Source organism: Pieris napi, chromosome 5 (genome assembly GCF_905475465.1).
Source record: "Pieris napi chromosome 5, ilPieNapi1.2, whole genome shotgun sequence".
NCBI classification, from domain to species: domain Eukaryota; kingdom Metazoa; phylum Arthropoda; class Insecta; order Lepidoptera; family Pieridae; genus Pieris; species Pieris napi.
In genome coordinates, this window is record NC_062238.1 from 3157476 (window position 1) to 3176143 (window position 18668).

The 18668-nt window shown below is 32.3% G+C and overlaps 1 protein-coding gene across 2 annotated transcripts; it reads right to left on the minus strand.

The window, feature by feature from the left end:
• Window positions 1–808: 808 nt before the first annotated feature.
• Window positions 809–15970, minus strand: LOC125049337 (trypsin-1-like). 2 transcript variants are annotated; one of them, XM_047648504.1, is made up of 8 exons: window positions 15727–15970; window positions 8219–8348; window positions 7779–7814; window positions 7010–7175; window positions 5082–5290; window positions 4384–4544; window positions 3361–3451; window positions 811–2505 (listed from the first exon to the last, which is right to left on the minus strand). In XM_047648504.1, exons 1-8 carry the CDS (start codon window positions 15823–15825, stop codon window positions 2384–2386), a joined length of 1014 nt encoding a protein of 337 aa, XP_047504460.1. In that variant the 5' UTR covers window positions 15826–15970; the 3' UTR covers window positions 811–2383. The 2 variants fall into 2 exon arrangements, with proteins under 2 accessions (XP_047504461.1, XP_047504460.1); XM_047648505.1 differs by lacking the exon at window positions 7779–7814 and having other exon boundaries at window positions 809–2505; window positions 15727–15969.
• Between the last annotated feature and the right edge of the window lie 2698 nt (window positions 15971–18668).

Sequence of the window (18668 nt, forward strand, 5' to 3'; positions counted from 1 at the left end):
TTCACACCATAACCAATAAAGCAGAAATTATAAAATAAACATGTATTGTAGTTCCTTACATCCTTAGCGTGGCATTGAGAGGCGGCGAAAGTGACACTTTCCACGCATATAGCCTCCACTTAACAAATCGCACGGGTCACGCTGACAGCAGATGTTTATGTGATCTCCCTACAAATTAACGCAGATTCATATAATCTTGTTTTCAGTTGTCATGCCATAACCAGCACTTTTTGAAAAAGTGGTCCTTTATGGAATTTACTTAAACTTACTTTGAAAAAAATCAGTATGTAAAAGTATATAGTAGGTTTTATATAGTCCATCATAAATTCATTAGGTTTTCTCACATATGTTTTTACTTGGTTAATTCAGACGCTCCATATTAAATATCGGAAAGTGAAATAACTCATCGGTTACTATTAAAAATCTTATAAGCAAGAATAAAAAAACCAAGAAATTCAGTACAATAAACCATGTGGTGGTAAATGGCGCCAATAGCCGTGCTGCTACAGATAAATGAAATTTGCCAGAGAGTAGATGCATGCTCAGTTTCTCTATCGCCATTTCTATAGACACAGACTAGAAAACATTTATGGATGTTCCTTGTAAACTTCTTGGAAGTAGATTAGAAGATTTTTTAACTATTTACAGGTATTATTCATAGATCTATATTTATTTACAGTGCGTAGATTTCTCTGGTAAATAAATATATTAAAGGCAAAGGTAAAATATTTTAATTATTTATTGATTTTTTATTTATGAGTAAAAAAGTAATAAACTTAACAAAAACATAAATTAATTACATAATAAACTTAGAAATAATTAAAATTAATAGCACAATATAAATTTTATCGTGACATAGATCACAGGTACAGCCTAAAGAGCGATGTATTTTATTTACAAAATTTAAAGGCAAAACATTACTTAAATATGTACACGGCCTTAATAAATACCTATTGTTTAAATTTTTTTAACTGTTATTATAATAAAAAAAATACTAGTCACATTGTAGTTACATTATCAGTTAAGAAGTAGTATTGATAAGCGAAGCTTTCAATGTTATTATAAAAAAAGGTCTGACTGAAAATTTAGACTAAACTTTATTAAGATATGCATTCCCGAGTTACCATAGGCCTGACATTTATCTTTTATTCAAATGATAAAAAAAAATCCTTTCTTATATTTTCCATACTAACATTTTTTTTCCTGAAGATAAAACAGAGAAAAATCTGGCAATAATTCAAAGTTGCTTATTAAGTGTAATTCATTATCAATAACGAAATATTTTTAACAGTAATATTAAACTTAAATAATGAACACGTAGGTAGTTCTACTTTTCGTCTTATAATATATTGGTAATCTGCACCACCGGCCTGAACCTTAACAACTAATATTAATAAATAATCCAAATCAGGCGTCAACTTTCGGTTTCCATGCCAAATGGATAATGCTTGAGAAATACTATAAAACAAATATATAAAAGTAGGACAAAACATCACTTTTTGTATCTACATGCGTATCCATATTCTGTTTGCCACCATTGTTTGGTGGCAGGCAAACTGGCGTGTGACGTAATACTTGTTCATAAACTCTATGGTATCGTATAATACTTTACAGATTTAAATGATTTATTTAATAATAAATGTACACAATACGTTGTCATCCGTTACCACAAAAACCGAAAGCTGGAACCCATATTTTTAATTGCCTTATTTTTAAATTAAACCAACACTTGTATTCAAGAAATATAAATTATTTTAGGATTTATTCCTGGGCTTATAGTTAAGTTATTACAACCATAGAGTAACTGCAATAAATAGTTATCGATATGATCATCTATATACAAGAACAAAGGTATTTAAATTTAGAATTACTTAAAAATATACCCGACTCTGATAATTAAAAACAATGAAACAGCTTAACTTAAATACTAATTAATTCTAGTGTAGGTAAATTAAATTTAATATAAAAATCTGGAACAATGGTCATAACGTGATTTTCCTAATAAATGTAAATTTCTCTTTTGCTTTAATTAAAAATATAATTCTTTAACAGGGCAAGAAAATATTACGCACTCTGCATTACATACAGAAAACCCCGATTGAGACAATGTTTTAGGGACTTCGGCGAAAACACTTCTTAAAAGGAAATAATAGCATTTGTTTCTTGAAAAAAATTGTTACTAATATTTTTGGAATAATTTATGAAGCTTGAAGAAAAAAAGTTTTTACTGACCTATAAAAACTATTTTGGTTACACGTTTGACATAATATTATTAAGCACTCTTAATTTCGACCAATATGTCTTCTGAATACAAAAATAATGTAAGGTCAAATTAAAACAAAAACTATTTGTTAAAGGCGCAATTTTGAAATTTAATCTCATATTAATCACCGCATAGACAGGTATCCCTTAAATTAGCGCGAAGCCAGGGCAGATATCGGGTTATACGTGTGTAGACACCGGGATATCCCGGCCGACCGCAACCAACACCCCACGATACTATACCTAGAAAATAGATGAATAAAAATAAATAAGTATTAAAATATGTATGTTAATGTTGCGTAGCAGGCTCTTGTGAGGTATTGGGGTAGATCGAGACTAAATATTATGACTCACGTATGTGTGAAAACCCTATTTGTGTGGATTTGACGTAAGTTGTCATTGTTCGCGCAAATTTTTACTCTGAATCATTGCAGGTCAATGAAATATTTGATTGGAGACAATAATTACCCAAGATCCTTTTGGTTTTCGGACTTAATCTGGTCCTTTTATATTTTTTAGGTAAGTACCACCTTTATTTCTGGCTATTCCCTCCCTTAGCAAGCGATATTTTAGTTTCCTTATAACTTATCTGTCTTACTGTTTTAATACAAAAAGAGCTGATTTGAAATTTTTGATATTTCTCTTTAAAACACAAAGCATCGAAGCTACTTATTAGTGAAAATAAGGTTTACACACTACCCGGTATAAATAATGCCTTTTTTGTACAAAAATCTATTTGTGCTATATATTTTTTACATAAAATAAAATGAAAAAATAAATCAGTGGCGCTACAACGGCCTCAGATTTCTGAATCTGTTTCATGATCATATTTCAATCTAATAGACAAGTAGGTGATTAGCCTGCCTGACACACGCAGTCGATTTTTTGGGTCTTAGACGTGTCGGTTTCCTCACGATGTTTTCCTTCACCGTTCGATCGAATGTTAGATGCGCACATAGAAAGCAAGGCCATTGGTGCACAGCTGTGGATCGAACCTACGACTTTAGGGATGTGAGTCGCACGCTGAAGCCAACACTGCTCTAAATTTTTTACATAATTCTATAAAATCCTTTAAAACTAAGTAAAATATTAACTTACCAACAATCTGGTATCTGTCCCCTTGCTGTACCAACAAGGGGCCGCCACTGTCGCCTTGGCATGAGTCTGTTGATGATCGACCCGCGCAAAGCTGGAAATTGTTTATTAAAAATATATCTATATCTTCTAATATATAAAATTCGCCTGACACAATGTTCGTTCCCATACTTCTCCGAAACGGCTCGACCGATTCTTATGGAATTTTTTATGCATATTCAGTAAGTCTGAGAATCAGCTACTATCTTTTCAAACCCCTAAGTGATAAGGGGTGTCCCAAACAATTTTTTTTCTTTTTTGGAAAAAATTTTTTATGACACAACTTATAAAAATACATACGACAAATTTTCATCCCTCTACGATCAACCCCTATTTTTTATTTATTAATTATTGAACTCTGAGGTTTATATAGAAAAAAATTCACAGATCAACCTAAAAAGTTTTTATTCCGGAAAACCGAACAGTCTCTGGGGTAGCATAGCAAAATGATCCATGTTGGTATGTACTAAAGAGGTAGGTTAAGTAACATCACATTAAGTTTTATTATAACGCTTTATCTAGTTAAATAAAGTTTATTTAAATATCACAAAAAAATATTTCTACATAATTAAAGAAATTGACATTTTTTATTTTAAAATGTTGACTATCCTAACTTCAGGGTGTTGGTTTATTGTGACATCGCGCATCGTAAAAATTTACTCTTAAAATTTTTCCCTTACGCGCCAAAAGAAGTATAACTTCAAAAAAATACATTATTTACTACCGCGAACGTTTCCAACAAACTTACTGATAAAATAAAATTAACCATGTGTAACATATTGCCTATATATTTAGTAGGCATTAAGATTTACGTAGTTGCGACTGTTTAAATACATATAGAGTTGTAGGGTTGTAGACGCTTGAAAGGCGCGCCAAACAATATAAATTTATATTGTTTCATATTGAAGTAAATGGCTGTTCTGGGTTTATTTAACTCGTAACATAAATATGTGCATTAATGCGATGAATATTCTTTATGAACCATACCATGTTATTCGTGATGCGTGAAGCTCTGTACTTCAATCCACGGCATTGCTGTAGAGACAAAATTGGCACCCGGACTTCCTGAACTATGGCGGGTAGCTGACCACCCTCTGATGTACGACCCCAACCCACCACTATACCTTCTTTGCCTGCTGGATCTACACCTGGAAATAAAGGTAATAAACATTAACCTTTAAGTATTATATATATTACGGAAAAAATAATTAAAGTTAGAAACGATATTGGGCGAAAATTGTACCTACTAGGAATAGTGTGTGATTTAGCTGCTATGTGTTTAAAACACTTTTGTGTGACGCAATTATAATAGTGCACAGCCCCTAGAGGTAACTAACTAACCTTACCTAACCTTCTGTACCTTGGCTTGCCATTGGGTCCAACATAACGCTCTTAGACATGTCGGAAAAGAATCATAATTCTCTTGTAAACGAATTATACTTATTACTAGAAATATTTTAAGTAAAATACTCTTTTAAAATATAAAATTAGCCCAGCGCTTCGAGGGGTAGCGTTAAGAATTAATTGTAATAATAGACACGTTATAATCTGACATATTTGCAAGAAAACATATATTATTAAAAGGCCTGCAATGCACTTTCGAGCCCACTTGCATTGAGAGTGTCCATGGGCGGTGGTATAACTTAACATAAGGTGACCCTGCAAAAATATTATTAAGAACTTACTTGCGGGAGGCAAGCATACAGGTTTGATGATCTTCGAAAAGGTGACTGGTTTTCGTAACTTCAGCAGGGCAATATCGTTGTTGTATGAGTCCGCGTCAAAGCTACGATGTCGTATAATGGACGTGACAGCACGCATTATAGCTGCGCTCTCCGTGGTCAATGTCTGGTCGTGATCGCCCAGTATTATTCTAATTTTCGATCGTTTTAATCTGCAATAAAAAAAAATTGTATGAAATAACGTATTGGATCAAATATATACGTTTCATTATTTTTGTTCATTTTTATATAAAGGTACATATATGTACAAGCGTTAATTGTATTCTTACATAGTTTGGTTACACACGAGATATTGTTAAATAAACAATGATAAAATACAATATAGTAACTAAAATTTAAAATGATTAAACTAAGTTATAAGAAATTAGACAGACATATTTTATCTACTTGAAATACCAAAAGGGATAAAAGCATCTATTTTTTATTTAGGAATCAATTTATATACCTATATAAATACTACCTAATGTGCATTTGAAATTAATTATCAATTTTTTTTGTACTTATATATATATACTTGGCTACACTATTTTGGCTATAAAGGTTTACACATAAGACATAGATATATACTGTGGCGTACTTTTTTGTAGGACTGTTTAAGATAAACATTTCCATCATACGTTACATATGTGTAACCCTAGCGGTTTTGCAAGCGCACGCAAGATTAGCTCGCAGATTGTAGATTTTTTACATTATATTTTAAACAATTCACACAATATCTTTATAAATTGTAGCTTATGCGTTATTCTGATATATAAGCTATATTATTGTAAAGTTTCATTAAAATCCATTCAGTAGTTTTTACGTGAAAGAGTAACAAACATCCATCCATACTTACAAACTTTCGCGTTTATAATATTAGTAGGATATTTATTAATTTACGTAGCAATACAAATGATATTAAATGGCGCATAGCATCTAGCATGCTATACGACTTTTATCTATTGTAATTATCTCCAAAATATTTGTTAGGCCCACTAGGAGTTTCGTAATTATTTTATTTTATTTATTTATTTACACTTCGTTGCAAAAAAAAAGAAAGAAACACAATACAAACTAAATTTATAAGGGATGCAACGGGCGGCCTTATTGCTAATAAGCGATCTCTTCCAGGCAACCCTAGTTAAAGAGAAAAACTAAATAAAAAAGAAACATGATACGTGCGAGAAGTGCAGAACTAAATGTTATATAAAAAAAAATATATATATAGTACCTTAATCTAAAATAATACAAAAAAAATATTAATTACAGACTAAAAACTTAAAAGCTAATCTTACACATACATGAACAGCGAATAGTGATGTAAAAGGAAACATAAGATTTATACAAGTCACGATTGATCAGGATAGGATAAGGTTAAGAAATAAGAGGTAGCCAATCGTACGGAGTCGGGCAGCGTATTCCACAACTTAATGGCGGAGATCGTAAATGAATTGCCTAAGAAGGATAAAGTGTGAGATGGAATTACCAATAAACATCTATTTGACGACTCATTGGTCTAGTGGTTAGTACCCCAGACTGCGAATCCATGGGTCCCGGGTTCGATCCCCGGCTGAGACGAACATCGATGTGATGAGCATTTGATGTTGTGCTTAGGTCTTGGGTGTTTAAATATGTATTTATATGTCTATCTATCTATAATATGTATGTATATCCGTCGCCTAGTACCCATAACACAAGCTTCACCAGCTTAGCATGGTAGCTAGGTCAATTGGTATGCAATGTCTTTAAAAAAAAAACATTGTTACGATACAAAATATTAAAAAAAAAAAAATAGAATTAGTTTAGTTTAATTAGAAGAGCGTAACATATAGTTAGAAGGACCTAAGAATTTGAAGTGATATTTGAGATAAGACATTAGCATGATTACTTACTTTCTGACACAATGTGCGGCGGTGACGACATACTCCTTAGTAACAAGGGATCCTCCGCAGTGAAACTGACCATCATAGACCAACCTCACCATCCACGGGTACCGGTTGAGCCCAGCCGGAAACCCGCCGACTATGCGGTTTTCCTGGTTTGGCCCACCTCCGCAATCTGTTCAAGTGAAAGTTACTGGTTCCAGTTCTCATGAATGGTCATTGGCTTTAGATGTATTGACAACCATGCTTCAATGCCTTCAGAAAACGTCTCGGTTATGATTTATGTTTATTACATAAAGTTAAAAATACAATAGAAAAGTTAAGCGCCTATCTGGTACCTAATCCGCATTATTTAGCAAAAAATTCCTATTGAAAACTAAATTTATATGATATGTACTTCAAGAAATATAATAAATTTGAGTGATATTTGGAATTGCCAAAACATTTTTTCTATGAGTTTCAATATATTAAATACTGCTCAAAGCCTTCTTTCTTCTCAAAAATCTCAATTCGTTTTTCGGTTTGATTGTAGATTGTTGTTTTTATTGCGTTTCAGATTGATATCTTGATAATGGACATTTTTTTAGTTACAATTCATCCTCTGGTCACTTATAAAGCTAATTAACGAGTATGTGATGTGGATCTTTAAATAAAAAATGAAGTCAGTTTTCCCAGAAGCATTCAAATTTATTAATTTAAGCGTGAATGATCCGATGACAGATTGCGTGATCATATTGTAAGAACAAATCTATAATTATATATGAAATGGATAACTTACCGATCTTCTTAGGAAGTGGATTTGCCCTGCCGCATTCTAGAAAGTAAACGTGAAAGAAAATAATTAGAAGAAAGTGCATCCGAAAGTAAACTACATAACTACAAAAGTGTGCTTAAATCCGATACATGATAGCTTTAAAACCACTTGATAACGGTCAAGCAAAGATCATTGCTGAAGGAAAATGAATTCCTTTAAAATATTTTTAAATAACCCTACTACAGACTTAAGAGTGAGAGAAAGGCTGCTAAAAGTAGGTCTACATTTTTAAAGAAAAAACTTCAGTGCCAAAGTGTTTTACGTGTTTAATTATCATAGCAATAAAAATAAAGCCACACCACAGAAATCGTCTATTCGGAATATTGAATTTCATGAGAGTGATTCAAAATACTATGTGCCATAGGACTACAAGTAAATAGTTCAATGAGAACACCACTACGTACCACACGAACAGTTCCTGACCTGGGTTGTATCTTCTTCATCATCTTCCACACTTTGCTCGTCCAAAAGAGGGACTTCTAGACCGAAGATTGAATCGAAAAGGAATCTTTGTGTTCTATTTCCTGACGTTATCTGTAATGAATAAAATTGCCGATGCATATATTGTGTGATGATCTTTAAGTAGATATTTCATTATTTACACCTGTGTTCAAAAATTAGAAATCCAATTATATTGATTACAAATAAACTGCCCCGACGTTTCCAGGGAAAATCAGGAAAACATGAAATTACATGAAACTGTAATTTGTATTTTCATTTCAATAAAATATTGTTACAATCTTCATCTCTTAAGATATATTATATTTATTTCCAATAAAAGTGAGAGTGCTATATAAATCATGGATCTACTTGCTCATGCCCTATGTCGGTATGAACAATCTGAACACCAGAAACAAAAAAAAACATCCTTACAAACTATTTATTAGCTCTGTTTTAACTAAGTTGTCGGACAAGACAGGATTTGATCACACGTTGGTGAATTGTGACAATTCTAAAGTACAGTGTATAATGTATACATATATAGTACAATTTAATAGGTTTAACCATAATCCAAAATTGAGGTAAAATGATTAATTACGTCATGGTATGTTCCGTCGGAAGCGTTTACAGCTTACATAAGTTTTGTTTAGCACACATAACTATGAGAATTTACTTTCACGGCTGGCTGCAGTGCGCACGCGACGATCTCGATTGCGCAATGAACTCATACTTAATTGGCAGGCTAATGTCAATGCTGCTTTCTCAATGTTGGTAATAACTGTGTTCCGGTGTTTGTTTTTTTGCTCTTGAAATGCTTTCTTTTGTTTTCAGTTTGCCATTAATGATACGAGAGATTGTCTGTAGATTATCTCTTATTTTACGTTTAATAGAAAATTAAATAGGAAATGTTTAAGGTTTTAATAAAATGACGGGAGATAATTCCGGTCAGTGTTGATTTAACTTATTTAAGGAGAAATCTTTACCACGCCTTTTAGCCTATCCGCGACACAGAAAAAAAGGAATGCAATGAATTCCATGAGAAAAATTTGCCATAGAAGGATTTATTAAAATTGGGTTAAATATAAGAATTAGCAGCTTACACTCCTATACTAAAATGAATTGTAATTAAAATACATATAATAAACAGGTAAAGGTTCAGGATTAAAAGTGCACTGCCACAGGGGCAAAACTTTTTAAAATTGTTTGAATTTTTCTATTTATTTATTATAATAATTAGTACCATGTAAATAAATAGTACTGTAAATAAACTAAATAGAGCATTGTTGGTCTAGTGGCTTCGGCGTGCGACTCTGATACCTGAGGTCGTAGGTTCGATCCCCGGCTGTGGACTTTCTTTCTATGTGCGCATTTAACATTTGCTCGAACGGTGAGGGAAAACATCGTGAGGAAACCGACATGTCTTAGACCCAAAAAGTCGACGGCGTGTGTCAGGCACTGGAGGCTGATCACCTACTTGCCTATTAGATTTAAAAAATGATCATGAAACAGATTCAGAAATCTGAGGCAAGACTTAAAGAGGTTGTAGCGCCACTGATTGTTTTTTTTAAATAAACCAAATACTGTATATGAACAGACAAAAAAAATACCTACTACTACTACAATAGATGGATTCGTGTAATAAAAAGGAAAGGGTAAAATAAAGCCTTTATGGGAAATAAACATTACAATGCGGCAATGAAATTGGAGCCAAGCTTTCCCTTCGATCACGTAACAATCATGACGAAAGCAAATGTCGTCGGTTAGGTAATGTGTTAAGTCACATAACTAATGAGGCTAAGGTTGATACTGTTTATGCATCGATAGGTGTGATAATGCACGTCCTAGTTATGCTAGTTGAAATAGAACAATGTATCTTGTTTATTGTTCAGTGTATGCAATTATATAAAAACTTTTTAAGCTCTTGAAACTTTTTCTTATTATTTCCACTACGTTCATGCATGCTAGTACATATCTGCGTCTACTTTAAAATAATACAGTGTGAATGTATTGTTCTTTGCTAGTACTAAACTGTCTTTTAAAAGAACCTAGGTGATAAACTTTGAAAAGCTAACGTAACCACAAAGAAATACGAATTATTCGGTTCATTTGATTGATTAAGGTCAAGTTTATATTACAAGGTTGATTTTATAACACTATTCATGATGATTTTCATTTTGCATTTGACATATAAGCCTTCTCATAGTGAGTAGCCATTTGCAAACGTCATGCGCATTTACTATTCGATAGCTGTCAAATGTCATTATTTCCGAAACAAACGGAGTGCACAGGCTACTTACGCTACAGTAAAACATTCTTAATATTTTTTTCCTTTTAATTTTCGGCTATATTGCACGCAATTATGCCAATGAAGCAGTTACTGAAAGAATTTTGACCATGTAACCGAATAACAGCGAAATTCTGCTTTCAGTTTCAGTCAATGTCGGTGGCCAAGGTTAGACCTAGTTCTCGAACTTTAATTTAATTTAAACTTGTTACAAAACAAGCCTTGGTTCTATTTACGTTCAATTCAATCTGAAGTTCAATGTTTCTCGGAAAACTAGATCGGGACATTTTGATTGCATAATAAAATAAAATATTCTTTGAGAATAGAAAGTTTTGTGTTGTTTATATCTTTAGGATACAATAAAATTACTTGACATTGATTTGTTCGATTGAATTAAATAAAATCAAAAACACTAATTGGTTCAAATAGTTTTTCTAACTTATGTGCAGTATACGCTGCTTAGTCCAATCGTAGATTAAGATTGACTGAAAATCCTTTAAATAATATAGTCGAGTGTATAATTATGATTCTGTATAAACTTTTAAACTACATAATAAATATTTTTAAGTATTAATAAAAAGTCACCGCACCTTCTTTTAAATATGAGTTTTGGTAAATACTCGCAAAATTCTTAGTTTTACATAGTAAAAGAGCATCAAAAATTATATAAAGTTCATTATTGTATGTTTTATAAAAGCGAATAGAAAACGCATTTCTTAATATAACCATTGATGTTTCATATTATTCACATTATAATTATGGCCGCAGAAAGCCAATCCCCCAATTTAGGGGCATTTAAATTATTGTGTAAACGCTTTTGTCTACGAAGTAAAAAATGATGAATCCCGAACAAATCAACTTAACTTTGAGGTTTTATAATCAGCATATTAGCGTATTGTTCATGATAATTTTTCACGATTAGCCTTTTCTATTTTTTCCTTAATCGAACGAGCGGGGGGTTAATTAGGCACATATATTTAAAGAAAATGTAATTATATAATTATTTTTAATTTATATCTAACTATTCATAGAACACATCAATCATCCATAGAGTAAGTGAGCATCGAAAAAAGTATACGCTTTCTATAAAAGAAATTAGTACGTTTTTTGTTCGCTATGTACCTGTAATGGCTCCGAATTCGTGAGGTCGCTAATCTACTTTTCTTTGCCTTTCACGAGGTAATTGTGTTATTCTTGTTTTATTACACGGCTTATCAAAAGAAAGTTAATTTGATTGACATCGATTAAATATATTTTATAAATATATATATAACGTTTTTCCTCCTTATTCTGCCACAATTAAAAGAGCTATTATGATTGCTAAATGATTTCCTTTACATTTCAGTAAATTAATTTTACGGTAAATTAGACAAACATTCAAGTTTACATTTGAGTATAATCAACGATACTGTCTTTGGCAATATATTTGTATCAAAATCTCGGATATGTACTGAAATTATACATATAAATAGTGTTCGCACGTGTAGTTAGAGTTTATCAAACCTGCCTTGCGATTCTGTAACTCACTTTTCGAACTCTCACAGCGGTTTTCACAGCGGCGGTCGCGTTCAAATCAGTCGTAAAGCTGAGAGTTCGAAAAGTGAGTTACAGAATCGCAAGGCTGTAGAGGTACAGCTCTCAGCAATTTTATAACAAACCTGGAAGGCATAATGCCCCTTATTTTTCCATTCCTATTTTTATCTTCCGTTAAGATTTCAATTATTATGTAGAAATAGGCTATTTAAAATTATGAATAATTCCCCTAGAGATTGTAGAAAAACAAATCTAAGTCTATATTGATTCCGTTTACGCTTAGCGCCATCTATGATCAGCTAACATCAACTGACAAAATCAAACATACATTTAATAATCATGTAGTGAAAGAAATTGATACCTACAAGTAATTAACATCTAAGTGATTAATATATTAAGGCAATGGTTCGCGTGTGAAGTCGTTAACAAAGAAATCTAGAACAAATCGTCGGAACCGGATATTGGAATTATATAAATATTTTTACGTTCTTAATTGACGTTACGCAACTGTAGCCCATAAATTATTTTTTTAAAGAAATGGTAGTTAATAATAACATATAAAGCCGTTAACGAGATTTCACTATATTACACTATACACATACACATTAAATTTTTTGAAAAAAAAAAATCCTCGTAAAACGTAAATTTACGTATTATTTTAGTATAAAGTAGATAGACATCATTTATGTATTGTATAAATTAGGTTTGACGATAAAATAAAGTCTTATATTTAAGATACTTTCCAGATATAGATGCTGTTCACAGCCAAAATACATTTAAAAATAAAAAATGGTTATAAAAAACCCAAAAGTGAGATCCAGGGCATAAAACATTTTTAGACAAACTAGACAAATGAAAACTCTTTAAAAAATATCTTTGCTGGACACGTTTTTTTCGTAATCAGTTTATGGCAATATAGAAGAACCAAGGTGACACAGAAATTGTAAAAACATGTATCTTTTGGAAAATTTTGTTAACCTGTTACATATTAAACAATGCCTTTTTAATAAACAGCTATTAATTTAAAATTAATCCCGTCAAGAGTAATACCGTACCGTACTGTACCTATCTTCTACTTTTCTTTAAAACAAAATTTTGAAATAATAAAACAATTCCTATTTGCATTATCGTGTGTCCAATTAAAATCCACTTCCCAGAGGCTTTGTGAATCAATAAATCCGCTAGTACGACTTGCTAGCTAATGTTTAACGTAAATATATGTATTGCCATAAAATAATATGCTTTATATATTTCTCCTTCGTTATATTACAGTTCGTAACATTTATCACTGTTCTAAATTTGCTTGCATTATAAATACACTTAAAATAATTAATAAAAATAGTATACCTTTTATTAGCTGGGTTATTACATTTTTTGAAAGTTTCAGTAGTATAATGCATATCTATGGAAATGTAATTCTATGTTGAATTTTAATATCATGACGATTAGTAATACTATAGAATAATTGCGAAGAGATTGTGTAGCTACTATAACTTCCGACAAATAAATTAGTCAGAACCACTAGGTCAGAAGTCGTTTATTAGGTTTTTCCTACAAAAATTATATGCGCGAACTTTCCCCGCCACGCTACATTTGGCCAAGTTACGTGCTGCGACTTATACTGTATTATCACACTGGCTCGTAATTTACATTACTACAACTGAATAATCTGCGAAGCAATAAATTTAACAATATAACAAGGAATAGATAATAGTAGGAGACATTTGGATTAAACTTCCATTGCCGGTATTGTCTCTGTCCATAAATATTGATCGCATTGTAAATATTTTGTGTTCTAACTGGTCCAGCCGACTCGCCAGAACTTTGGTATTTCCCATATTTTTGTACGGATCAGAGTCCTGGTCAATTCATGAATTGACCAGGCTGCATGCAGCGGACGGAAAAAAGATAGGCAGAGTGTGGTGTTGGAGGAGAATGGACCAAATGCCATGGACTGCAATAAGAACCAATACGTCCACTCTCAACTGCTTGGTGCTACTTTGGCCGAATTGCCAGGAGAGAACCAAATAGTCTAGACAAGTTGTTAATGGTAGGGAGAAGTGACGGCAGGAGAAGTCGGGGTCGACCGTGGTTGTCTGACCAAATAAAGTCCATTATGGGTCTCAACAACCCTAACAATGTACTAATAAGACAAGCTAAGGATAGAGTGGCGTGAAGGAAGCAAGTCGACGTATCGCTTTGGGCTTTTCAAGGCACGACCTTCAGTAATGAAGTTTACGAAGAAGAATTACAGGCTTAAGATTTTATCATAATTTTTTTTCTGTATTTAAATGTATAAATGCGTGTGTTACACGTAATTTTCATGTGCCTTTTGTTTTGTTAAGCGTGACCTAACGATATATGTTCATAAACACCAAATAGTGTTAAACGCGCATGATGCATCCTAGTCCAGAAATAATGAGATTTTCTTACAAAATACGCTGAGTTTCAAGTAAAAGCTAACTAATTCAAAAATGTGATCTAAAGAGAAAAATCGCCGACTACTAGGCTAGTGGGCAGAGAGCCCTCTCTATAGGCGAAATAAATAGTAATACATTATCCTAGTAGATGGAAAAGCAATCAACAAATACACGTCAAGATCACTTTAAGAATCCAGCGACCCCAGCTTCCGGAAGGAGGCAAGCTTTCACAGAAAATTAAATCCTTTTTTCTTATTGCATATAAGGTAATCCCCGTTATTAAATAAACGATCTGACTTCTGTGACTGAGGTACCTTATAATATTATTATCACTGAATACGTTTACAGTTAAATGAAAAAAGAAACGTAAGTAAGAATAATAAAATAAAAGCGAAAGTAGAACATGTCCGCTTTTATTGAGCTTGCAATTAACAATGTTGTATAATCAAAATCACATCATCATCAATGAAATGAAACAGAGCTAGAAACAATTAGCTATCTAAAACTATATAATGTAACGTGCTGGTAACTGGTATAATTTATATTATTTTACGTATGTAAATATAAAAACTACCGAATTAAAAAACCTTTAATATTCAATTTGAATTTCGAATTGTTTTGACGTTTCGCGTGCTTTACAGCATGCATGGTCGCCGATTGACTGAATAATGCTTTGGTATTATTACCTGACTTCCCCAAATGCCGATTGTATCGTTTCGTTTCATTTAACTTTGTATGAGTTATCGATGCAATACTCACATATCAAATCAACCTGAGTTATTATAGACTATTAAATGTCTTAAATTATTTCGATTTTATGAGTATATTTCCAATAATATCTAAACTATGTTAATCATGTCTTCAAAATTTATGTCTCACGTTCTCAAATATGGACTTTTTAAAACACACTAAATTAGTGTTAATCCTTGACCTGCATAATTATCAATTAAATTAAAATAATATAACTGCGCAAAGTAACCCAGCTCTACCGCAAAAGTCAAGGATTCGTAATTATTTCATAATTATGGAGCTGATATTGTTTTTTTATTTAGTAAATATAAAGCTATTTAAGTAGATATTAAAACAAATATTCTTATAGGCTAATCCTGACAAAAACAATATTTATGTTAAACAAGTTTCAATATCAAACAGTATCGGTTGAGAAGTGAATGCGCTCAGTGGAAAGTAAAAGTGCAGTGCAATGCACCTACCGCAACAACCGATAAATACTCACGTGGTTATCGAGGGGGTTATCCGACGAATTTATTTCCCTTGCCCGGATCGAGCAAACAAGGAGCACGTGAATGAAAACCACCAAACGCCATTCGCACATTGTCGTTGGATGTCGGACGCGATAATTTTGGCACTATTTATTTGTGCGGCATCTCTAGTCACTGCCGAAATTGTGTGGCATTATTTCGCAAACTGGCCGACTGTCGCCGTCGGCCGCGGCCGCGGAATCCGCTACGGCCTGGAGCCACCAAGCCACCTCTTCGCGACTTTCTCTTCACACCAAAACATTGTGGAGGTACAACCCCACCTTAGCGGCGAAGGAGGCGTAAGGGAAATGCGTAAACGTTATATATATATGTATATTTGTTACCTTAGTAAAACAATCCTTTAATACTGTAGGTCATTGAAGCCTACTTGTTATTATTTTATCGTATCTTTTTCTACTACATCAACCAGCGCAGTTTTAAGTATTTCTTTCATAATCAAAACTGTCTTCTAGGTATGTCATTATTGATTTCTCTCTTATAAAATATCCTGTTGGCAATTCTTACTATACTCACAAAAACATTTTTAGCGTTATTGTAAGTCGTATTTCTTTCTTTCAAAATAGAAATGGGTATGTAGAACCTAGTTTACTAAAATAGTTTGTTTCACAATGTACGGATAAGTTCTACATAAGTTCCAAATTAGCTATTTATTACTTATTGGTAGGATAAACACTATTGTTGCGTTTCACGACTGTCAGATAGCGCTATTCGTCACATAAAGTCAATCATAAGTTATGAGTCCGATGAATGTCAAATAACACAATTTATCTTCCAAATAATTTATGTGTCGCATAGCTATTTGATACATTATCCATACATTGTGAAACAGACCCTAAGAGGGGTACAATATACCGATTAAATTTACACATTTAACCGTTACTTAAGTTTAGTATGTGATCCCAGAACATACGAAACTTAAGTAACGGTTATATTTTATACTTACGCTAAATGTGGAGATAGATAGGTATTTTGGCATTATGTTGACTGCTTAGCATGCATATATTTCATCTATATTTATTTATTTCATCTATGGAATTGTAATTTGGGGACATTCAGTCGTAGTGAATAGGGTATTAAAGCCAAAAAAATGTATTAGAGGAATCTGGGAAGCACAATCTTAATAGTTGTGTAATTTCGTTTAAGAAGCTTTGACTATGCCAAAAATTAATCTGAAATTGTTTAGGAAAAACACTTCTTCTGTGGCAATCAAGGTAAGGACTTAATATACTACTTTTGGAAAAATGTTTTATTATAAGTATTAATGATAACTTGAGTGAAACTTTATAATTAATATTAATTTGATGATTTAATAATATATTATAATAATATGATGAAGTGGTGATAAAATAATATAATATTTTACTATGCTACTTTTAATAATTTAATATGTAATCTACTATGTTTTAACTTCTTCCTTCTAATTATGTAAGACAAACTTGCATGCCATTATATGTGGCAGATTGTACCACCGTAATGTTTTTGTTCCATTGCAATTTTTTTTATACAAAAACTATTGTTGATAATACCTTCTTGTAGATACTGTATGTCCTTATATATCAGCGTCCTTGAATACAACAATATCAGCTAAATCAGTAATTGTATGACACGATCAGTACAATAAAAATAAATAAAGTCAAAACGGAAAACAGTAAAAAAATTAAAATTACCATCACCCAATTGAATTTTACCATCAAATACCGTAGCGATAGCATCCCATACTTATATTTAAAGGTTGCCGAGATCTGGTCGAATAGCAAACAAATATTATGTACTGCACTAGGGATTGCAAGACTACATTAACTTAAAATAGCTTTTGCAAACTCCTGTTATAATATCTTAGCCAACTACATAAGTAAGCGTCAATAAATAAAATTGTTCTTTTGACTTGTTCCGGTGCTGTTCTTTGAATGAAACGATTCTAGATGTATTTTATTCCCAAAAAAATCAAAGCCAATTTATCAACATTTGCTTATTTATATGTCTATCAACGGATAACATAGATATTTTTGTTCTACGTCTCTTGTTTTTTTCCTAAAATATTGCTAAAATATTGCTATAGGTACTAAATATAAGCGAAATATTAAGGCAAGTACCTATTCCTTATAATCCTAAATGTTTTTTATAAACAATAAAAATTAAGAAAGGTAGTCATTCTACGCTTCCCTCTTACATGAAAATGGACAATGTTACAGCTAAGTCATCTTCTGATATTGCTAATATTTTTTCATATTAATTTTCGTCTGTATATACTTGCGATGAAATACTTGTTGCCAGTTCCACCCCAGGTGATATTGGCAATGTTATATCTAAGAAATATATATATCCCTTCAATATATATATCTAAGAAAATACATGGACTAGATACTAAGAAAGGAGCTGGGCTAGACCTGATTCCTCGTGAGGTGGGCTGACCAAACTTGATATCGCGATCAAACTATACGCCATATTTCTCTACCTATTTGATACTTTTTGCTACCTTCAAAGACACATTTGCTACCTCTGCATTAAAGAATATAATAAACAAATAAAGTGGCCGGCCATTCTGACGTCAGGTTGGCTGACCACCATCATTTAATTGGGTTCTAAGAATATTTGAGTGATAGCGTTTTTATACGTATTTACTACCTAAGCAAACAAACTTTAAAATAAGTCCCAGAAGCCTATAATTTTTTAAATTATTAATATAGCCATGAGGGGTCCAAAATTTCCTACAAAAAAGGTTAAGCAAGAGTTCGGCACGTATAACTTATCACAACATTGCAGGCGCGTATCTGTGTAAAGCGATGTAGATCTTTGCCCCTATTGTCTTTAGGTAATAGATATCTTAATTGATTCACAGAAAACTTACTGAACTGGTCTAATTCAAACTTTGTAGTAGGTCTCAGTCAATACTTGT

Bases quoted from the DNA above. Each gene is read 5' to 3' on its own strand.
- LOC125049337 (XM_047648504.1), bottom strand. From the start codon at position 15,825: ATGTGCGAATGGCGTTTGGTGGTTTTCATTCACGTGCTCCTTGTTTGC. The intron at 7,176-7,778 runs GTAAGTTATCCA...TCACTTGAACAG, and splicing joins TCCACTTCCTAAGAAGATCG to ATTGCGGAGGTGGGCCAAAC. The intron at 3,452-4,383 runs GTATGGTTCATA...AACAATTTCCAG, and splicing joins CACGCATCACGAATAACATG to CTTTGCGCGGGTCGATCATC.